Below are 9,494 nucleotides of genomic sequence, written 5' to 3'. Positions count from 1 at the left end.
GATCCTGTCTTGTGGTTCAAGTTTGAGATTGGTACCAAGGAGTTCAGACATTCATCTTCCCAAAGCACGGGCGTTCACCAACTTTAAAAGTCCAGTTTCAACCCTTGCCAAACTAAGCGGAATTTCTGGCTCGATGGTAGCTCCACCAGTGGCTATTACGAGTTATGTCCCTTCTATATCCCTCCTATAGACCAATCAGAATCCACCTCTCATATCACTTGCATTTACAAATAGCTGCGCCCAGTCAAGACGATCTGATCAATAATCAACATCTATTTTGTGATAAAACGGGTCTTCCTTTCGCGAAATGCCTTAAATCATTTTAGCACCTTGATTAAAAACATGAAAAGATTTGGAAAATATGTGTTGACACCAAGTTGCCGGTACACATGCTTTGCAAATCCTGCGATTGACCGAAATTTGCACGGCAGTTTAGGATCCATATGTCGATTTTGTTACGCAGTTTTGATTGGACTATGCATAGCCTCATTAGTCAAGCCAAAATATAACTCCATAATGGCAGCCTAGTTCGGCAAGGGTGGAAACTGGACCTTAATAGTCAGTTAACTCCCTTGCCTCCGGAAGATGACTGACATCAACAGACGGCAGATTTTCCATCTCTGCAGGAAATACAATAACACAACACTTAGTCCCACAGTGAATACTTTATTTATTCATCCTTGACAATTGTCGTCTTCTGGGACACGTAGATCCCGTCCAGGAACTTCCTGATGTCCTTCTTCTTCACCATGGTGGACTGCTGGATCAGGGCAGCTGAAACACGAAGCAGTCGGTGAGCGGGTCGCGGCAACAATGCCTTCATCAGAGTTCCAGTTAGGTCACGGTTTATGAGCTTGATGTTGGAGGAAAGCCTGAAGTTATGCTTTGTTGTTTGTTATTTAACGCCGCACTCAGCAATATTCCAGCTATATGACAGCGGTCTGAAAAATAATCGAGTCTGGACCAGACAATCCATGATTGACATCATGAACATCGATCCACGCAATTGGGATACAATGACATGCATCAGTCAAGTCAGCGAGGCTGACCACCCGATCCTGTTAGTCGCCTCTTACGACAAGCATAGTCGCCTTTTATGGCAAGCATGGGTTGCTGAAGACCTATTCTATTCCGGAACTTCACAGGTTTGAAATTATGCACATTGTAGACGTCTTTGTGGAAACTCGCCAGCACAGGTATAGTGGATCTTATATAAACGATCTTAAGTTTCTGACATACCTGAGGGATGCAACTCTGCACAGGTAATTGCAGCGTCTTAGACACAGGTCACCCACAACCCATAAACAGCAGTAGAAACTAACATATTTAGTCCACTAGTCCTTATCATAACGTATAGCAAAACCCTTAGAATTGTCAAATTTCTACTAGTCCTTACGACACCTTAAATATTGGGCAGCTTAGCAAGGACTACAGGACTAGTGCCAATTTCTAACGCTGATAACACACACACAAGTCAGTAAGGAGTGAGGTGAGGCGAACTGGGTTTAATGTCACATTCTAGGCTAGTGCACTTAGGTATTAAATTATTCAAAGCTCAATGAACATGATCATTATTACCCATTGATAGATCTGTGTGCTTTCCAATACATATTCTGAGAGAGAGAGAGAGGAGAGAGAGGAGAGAGGAGAGAGGAGAGAGAGAGAGAGGGAGGTCTGTTTCTCGCAGCATTACGCAATATTCTAGCAATATCACGGCAGGAAAACCAGAAATGAGCTTCACACATTAAACCCATAAAGGGAATCAAACCTAGGCCTTCATCATGACGAGCAAACACTTTAACCACTAGGCTACCCCACTAGGGACTATTCAACCCAATTAGCATTTTGATGCCCCAGGTTTAGGGTAGTTCCCAGACACAAACAACAATATTCTAGCTGTATGACCAACACCTGTCATTGGAATCAATAATAGAATCTGGACTTTTAGGTCAAGAAGGTCTCATTATTGCCATTGAGGAGGTTGTTTTACTATGACGCAGGACTAGGAATTCTAAGGGCTTCAGACAATCTTGCAGCTCTAGGTTCCTTTCAACTGCTGACGGCCAAAGGATATGAGAGTGACCTGTGCTGAGGCCAAAGTGCAACCATGTTCTGTTCGCATTGGTGCAGTTTTACTCAAAACCAACATTATCAAACACTTCACTGCATCAGACCAATTATTCCATTAAGTTGCCTCGTACAACTAACATATCTCGTTTGGGGACAATTCTAACCCAAGATCAGACCTGTGAAGATCTGGGTTAGAATAGGTCTTCAGCAACCCATGCTAACAGGATACGAACAGGATTGGATGGTCACTGGTCAGGCTTGCTGACTTGGTTGTATCCTAATTTGCGTGGATTGCTAGTCCAGACTCGAATATTTATAGACCATCGCCATATAGCTGGAATATTGCTGAGTGCGGCATAAACAACAAATAAACAGAACCGCAGGATCCTCAGAGACAGCATTAGAAATTGGCACCAGTCTTACAGTCCTTGCCAAACTGCCCAATAGTTAAGGTATCAAAAGGTAAAGCAGAGCTCCAGATAAGCTGCGTATCTGCGTAAAATATGCATCAGAAATGCAGAAATACGCAGTAAAATAAAATCCAAGCGTATCAAATATACAACGAACATTACAGATACGCTACAAAAATAAAACTTGTGCGTATCATCAAAATATTGTGAAGTAACCTTGCATATTCGATTAGCAAATCAGCAACTTATCTTGAAATAATAAACGGGCATTCCGTCAACCTTGCACAACTCCACGATGACAGTTACATCATGATCCTTTGCCATCACACTTTCTTGTGGAAGTATCGTGGTATTTTTGAGTCCTATAAAGCTCTCGAACCCAGACGACACCAATTTGCAGTGACTTGATGAATAGTGTTTTTAAATATTTAACTTTAATACCCACATGTGTAAAAACTAGTGGGTAACAGAAACTTGAATACCCAGATAGAATTACTGATACCCAATGATTTTAAAATACATGGGTAAAATACCTTGAAAGTAGAAATTTCCCATTATTAAGGGTTTAGCTATATGTTTTCATCATAAGGTCAAGTGGACCAAAACTGTTAGTTTCTATCGCTGAGAGTGGTTCTCACATAAGGGCAGATAACCCTTGACACCCACCTGATCGTGACACCAGCTCAATGTCGTTTCCCTGGATAATGAACTCGTCCTTGCTGCCGGAGGGGGTGCAGGTGACCCCCGGCATCATCTCCACCTTGCGGGTGAACTTCTCCCCCAAGAAGTTCCTGATGTCCACGGTAGTATTTTCATTGCTGATCACAATGTTGATTGGGAAATGGGCATACACGGCACGCATCTTGTACAAAAATCCCTGGAACAAAATGTAGTGATCAACAATGCAGTACAGGCCAACTAGACATGGTAGCCCTATCACAAGACAAGGGATCTTCACAAGTTAGCAGGCCGACATTTCCCAAGTGACACCCAGATCTAAAGCAGGGCTAGAAACTGCCATTAGCCCACCGTTTGTCATGATGGCTAGAAAATGATTTTGTTTGATTTCACTGGCTGAACTTCAGTCTACAACTTCAGCCACTTGGCCATGCCTAGGCCTAAGATACTGGTCATTTACTGTACATGGTGGTTGGTATGGCGGGATTGGTCTTGGGACTGTATCACATTTTGTTGTCTTGTCTCGACGTCAGAATGTTGAGTCTGGTTAGTTCATGTGATCTTGACAAAATACAACGTCTGACTTCTAACTTTCTGAGCAGGAGAATAAATCCCTCCTACCCCACCACAATGAGAACAGGCTCCACTGAGTTCCTGAGTTGGAGAATAATCTCTCGGAACCCACTACGAAAGGTTGCACAATATTTACGAGTCAATAAATGTCCCGTGACACAGCACAAGCTAACCTCAGCTCAGTCGAACAGCTGTTTTCCTTCAATTTTCAATTTGTTGTAATTCTTGTACAACGGCAGATAGAAACATGTCGGCAAGATACATACTCTATATGTTGTTTTATGCGGCCATAGTTGGGATTTATACCACTTGACTATTGATGGTACCATAAAGCCGAATGTGGGATGCATAAACCACATATACCCTGTGTGGTACTCCAGCATATGACCCCCATGACAAATTGTTTGATAAAGAAATAGAACTATCAATTTTTCATTCCCCTCACCATTCAAACAAAAATAGCTGTAATAAATTTTGCAATGTTCATGACCCTCCCCATTAATCTCCCCTCTCCCAAGCCACACACACCCTTAAAGGGACCAGTTTACCTGATACACATCCGCTAAAATCAACAAGATATGATCTGAAGCGAGGAGTCCAGTCTAATCGACTCAATAAATGGCATGGGCTGGAAATGTGGGACAGTCAACAACAACATTTTTACCTCCTCCATCAATGTATGATTTTCTTATCCATATTAATAATATTGAAATGATTTGAATATTATTATTAATATGGTTAAGAAAATCATACACTGATCGAGGAGGTAAATATGTCAAATGAATGATGTATCTTTAAATTCACAAAAAACTCCCAACACTAGTTTAAGGACCAGTGCCAGTTCTTAATGCTTTTAGAAGCTACCTTGGTAACCCCCTTGATCATGTTCTCAACGTGTGAGCAGACAGTCCTTGTGGCAGCCAATTCCTTGTGCTTGCCGAACCACTTGTCGACGGTGAGGATCTTGCCGTTCTTGATCTTCATGTCCACTGGCAAGTGACGGAAACTGCGCACAAGCTTTCCACGAGGTCCAAAAACAGTAACAGTTCGGGAGTGAACCTTAAGAGTCACTGCAACAGACATCATCAGGTTAAACTTGAAGGCTTTGTCGTTTGTTGTTTAACGCCGCACTCAGCAATATTCAAGCTATATAACTAAAACTTACATGCTCAGAATCAGCACTATTACTTGTAATACATGCAGTCTTAAAAAGTTCACGCTTGTCAGCTAGCCCATGACAACTAAATTCTGCTGAGGACAAGCGAAAATGATGGTAGTCCTCATTGACTACCAAGAGTGTAGTGCCATTTCTGTCTTATCTTTAATCTACCATAACCTTCCAATAAAACAAACAAGCCCTCTGGTGAGGTGAGGTGAGGTGAGGTGAGGTGAGGTGAGGTGTAATGGGCTTTAACGTCGTGCCTATGCTTATTGCACTCATATAGCGACGTACATGCACGTGTGTGTGGCTGCTTGTACTAGTCCAGACTGATACTGATTTATCGTGCTAGCCCACTGAGATACCATGCCGCAGTCTAACATGAATACTCCTCTTTGGATAATTCTAGGTTGGGGCCTTGTGCTTTTAGCCTTAAACTTAAAAAAAAGGCCCACACTTTCAAATACAATGGGGGCATTTTAACATTGTGCTGTATCGGCAAGTGTGGGTGTACCTCTGAAATATTTGAAATTTTCAAATTTCCCAGAGTGAACCCTGCCACAATAAGACAGTATACTGACTCCAAGTCCTCCTTTTAGCCCCTTAATGCCGAGCTCCAGACTGGGTAACAACAAGTACCATCTTTTAACTTCTTTTGGTATGATGCGGCCGGGGATCAAACCCCAGGCCTTCCGCTCTCCGGACGGACGATCTAATGGCACCATGGAGGTACTCTCTGGACCAGACAATCCAGTGAATAACGACATGAGCATCAATCCACGCAATTGGGATACGGTGACATGCATCAACGATGTCAAGCGAGTCTGACCACCCGATCCCATTAGTCGCCTCTTACGACAAGCATAGTTGCCTCTTATGGCAAGCATGGGTTGATGAAGACCTATTCTATACCGGATCTTCACAGGTCGGTAAACATAGTATGACATGAACACTCATATAATATCCTCTATACATGGTCCAAAAGACTGATTTGACACTTACCTCCATCAGGAGCTCTTACACTCTCACTTGATTTTATGGTCTTCATGACTAAAATATAAAAATGCATCATTACATATTTGCATGGGGAAAAGAAATTGGTTCATGGTTTACAGTGATTACACCCCAGTCACCAATATACAGTCAAGTCTCGTTAATCTGACCCTCGTTAATACGAGAATCGGCTTTATCCGAGACTAATGATGAGAACCGATAAAAATCAGTGCTATTTAGACCCGTTAATTCGACAGTCTCGCACTCCGACACACCTAATTTGCAACGAATTAAGGAAATCACTCATTAATCCAACAGTGATCAGCGTACTCCGTGGTCATCTGCCTGTGAGTACACAGCCCGTGTTTTGATGCAAGATGAGTCGGCAGGTAGCTGCATATTTCAACAGCTGCAGAGATAAACTTGCTCACAATAAACAATTAATGCTTTAAATAAAGAAAACAGGATTAATCACATGCTTAGATTACCTCAATCTCATTAAAATCAGATACAAGTTCTCGCTATAGCCGAGGACATGCCATTACAGGTCACGTCTGAACAACCTATCACGAACTATGACCGACCAATGAAATGACTAACAGGAAGTCAATGTTAGCCACTTAGAAAGCAGCTTTCTTAAGCTTTGCGGTATCAGTTTCAAACTTGCGACATCCATTCCAGACTAAGCTTTTGAAAGTATGTTGAACAAGTCATACAGTACGTAACAGTTGTTTTGTGTTGAGCTTTAGAGGTTGCATGATTAGAAAACATTTTCCGGTGACAATGTTACATTATTACATAACAATTATTATTTTTTACGCCGCACTCAGTAATATCCCAGCTATATGACGGTAGTCTGTAAATAATCGAGTCCGGACCAGACAATCCAGTGATTGACATCATGAGTATCGATTGTCGAACACTGTACTTATCTGAGCTTACATGCAGGGATGCAGATTGACCATCTCAGTAATACAATTAGGGTAGTACATTAATTACTCAGATTTACCAAAAAGACTAATAACTCCTGGTCAAGCTGACTTTTATAGTAATCTTTGTAAATATTTTTGTTTGTAGCCTTTACTTAGCTTAGTATTTCGTAGGATTAGGTAGCAGAGTTGCAAGGCCGACAATAACTCCACATTATGATAGGGATACATTCTAAGAATCTGACATGTGTAAACAATGCGTCGTCTGAAGATTGAGACCACAAAAATCCCGTTGGTTTTGTTACATATTAACTTTATCAAGTATCCAGTCCTATGACCGAGATACCTCCTGTTTGTGTACATCATACACTTCAGCGCTACAAGGCCCGATAACTCATGAAATAAGTATTAATGGCTCAAAATGTTGGTTCGATCCAACAGCTATAACTTAAAACATTTTACGTATTTAATATTAATGCAAGATGGGGGATAAATGATGCCAATTCTTGACGATTTTATTCTGTATAGTGCACATGAAGCACCAACCTGGTGGATGTCAAGACCGGAAAAGGAAGTCGGAAGGCTTGTACTGCGCAGAAGCGGAATTATCATCGTGAAGTTGTCTGCTCTTTGCTGTCGTGGTTGAGTTTACTTTAGCAACTTGTAGTTTGAGTGACCAAAGGTGATATATGATTATCTATGAATATTTATTTGTTGAAAATATGAAGAAATGACATTTACTTGGTTGCTATGTGTGAAATATTGATGTATCTGCTGCAAATTGTTTGGAAAACAATATTTTATTTCTAATGTCCGGTTTTCGATCAAAGATATAAACAGTTATAGTAGAGGTGAATGTTTAAGTACTGTTATGATGAATGGAAATATCAGATACTGAAATTAAGAACCCATGATGCACGAGTGTATTAATAGTACACAGATAAAACCATATTTTGTGTCTAAAGGATTATTGATTAATAAACATGACAGAAACTTTCATTTGAAAGATATATTTATGTTTGAGAGTAATTGACTAATTCAGTTAAATCAGCTTTATGAAGAACCAAAATGATGCAGGTTGTTTACCACTTTCATGAAACCAATGAGCCTAGATGAGATGCTGACACCAGAGCTCCAGATAAGCTTTTGGTTATTTGCGAACCGTATTTTACCCAGGGGTTTGATTTTGATTGGGTATCCACTATTTTTAGAGGGTATTCAAATATATTTGACCCACCTGTTTCTTGACATTTGGGTACTTTAACTTGAAAACCTGTTTTGTTAAAACTCCAGTAAATCATTAAAACTAAATGAATATTTATTATCAGTTACCCGTCACCGTCTGCTTGGGGCTCCTTCCGCGGGAAGCTTTTTTTGTTTGCAAAACCTAGCATAGTCAGAAAGGCACCGCTTTTTTAATCAGCGATCAGTGACTTTTTAAGAAACATTGTTTAGGCAATTGTGCTTTTCATTTGGAATCTTTTGGCATTCAAGTTTGTTTGTCGCACAAGTTTTTCTGAATGTAACTCTCGGTAAGTGATTTTTGTGATTGGCTGATACACAATCATTTTATCTAATTGTAATACATGCAATCGTTTTATCTAATAGTTGTAATATACACATTAGTTTTATTTCAAAAGCGTATTCATAGTTTTTGTTGTGTATTTGATTTGTGTGCATATTTCAGTTTATATAATGCATATTTTATGCAAATACGCAGCTTATAGTTCTGTGACACAACAAAACAATTATACATAGGCAGAATGTGGAATATACAGGGACAGGACGTCAACCTTTCTGAAGCTTTTCTTGTAAACAATTCCTGATAACCCCTGAGCTTACTCTGCTGTGCTCGCCTTATTCTGTTTCTGCTCCAGTGACCAGGGTTTCGATGACCAGACGTGGAGGATAAGTACGCAAATGGAAATAGCTTTTCCCGTTTCAGGATATGTTCTCACTAATGAAAGTTAAACATTTCATGACGTATGGCTAACTAAATGTGTAGACTCGTCCAAAATGAAACAGATGAAAATCACATGAACAGACTTTGTTAGATGTAACTTGGCTGGCTGCAAGGAACTCTGGGTATAAGAGGATATTGGCTTCTTCCAACCGAGGCATATTTATATTGTTGTCTAGGCATTGATTAACACTTGCTTCTAATCTAATCTAGCTGGCAATTAGTGTGTTGTACTCAGCAGTAAGAACACACAAGCTGTCTCTTTAAGTTGCCTCTATTAAAAAACAAGACTGAAGACAGTTTACTCTGCACAGTGCCTGCATTGTTGGCTTCACTGTAAGGAACTCTATTGTTTTAGTTTGAGAACACTTGGGAATTATTTCATTAGCGTTAGAAATCGGCACCAGTCCTGTAGTCCTTGCCAAGCTGCCCAATAGTTAAGGTATCATAAGGACTAGTAGAAATTTGCCATTATTAAGGGTTTTGCTATATGTTATCATTATAAGGACTAGTCGACTAAAAATGTTAGTTTCTACTTCTGTTTCATACATGATTTAAGAACACACAGGACTGTCGACGTACTGTCCCTTTAAAACCATGACCACCAAATCCTAACACAGCTAAGGGATGCAACTCTGCACATTAATTTGCTGGGCCCTAGATGACATGGCAACTTGGGCCCCTGAATGACCAGCTGATTTCTGATGGTCTTTTACTTTATT

General features: G+C 40.4%; 2 protein-coding genes across 2 annotated transcripts in view; one reads left to right on the top strand and one right to left on the bottom strand.

Annotated features, from left to right (window-relative positions):
* Positions 1-650: 650 nt before the first annotated feature.
* Positions 651-7,444, bottom strand: LOC124134447 (60S ribosomal protein L9-like). Its single transcript, XM_046499263.2, has 5 exons — positions 7,359-7,444; positions 5,893-5,940; positions 4,596-4,801; positions 3,147-3,357; positions 651-774 (listed from the first exon to the last, which is right to left on the bottom strand). The coding sequence occupies exons 2-5, from the start codon at positions 5,936-5,938 to the stop codon at positions 671-673; spliced, it is 567 nt and encodes a 188-aa protein (XP_046355219.1). The 5' UTR covers positions 5,939-5,940; positions 7,359-7,444; the 3' UTR covers positions 651-670.
* Positions 7,392-9,494, top strand: part of LOC124134446 (protein YIPF5-like) — a 216,981-nt gene continuing 214,878 nt past the window's right edge. The window contains exon 1 of the mRNA XM_046499262.2: positions 7,392-7,494. The gene's annotated coding sequence lies outside the window, so the exon portion shown is untranslated. The remainder of the gene's footprint in view (positions 7,495-9,494) is intronic.

Source organism: Haliotis rufescens, unplaced genomic scaffold (genome assembly GCF_023055435.1).
Source record: "Haliotis rufescens isolate VD_foot unplaced genomic scaffold, xgHalRufe1.0.p SCAF_35, whole genome shotgun sequence".
Lineage (NCBI taxonomy): Eukaryota > Metazoa > Mollusca > Gastropoda > Lepetellida > Haliotidae > Haliotis > Haliotis rufescens.
Note: the sequence above shows the minus strand (reverse complement) of the source record. Positions and strands in the feature narration are given on the sequence as shown.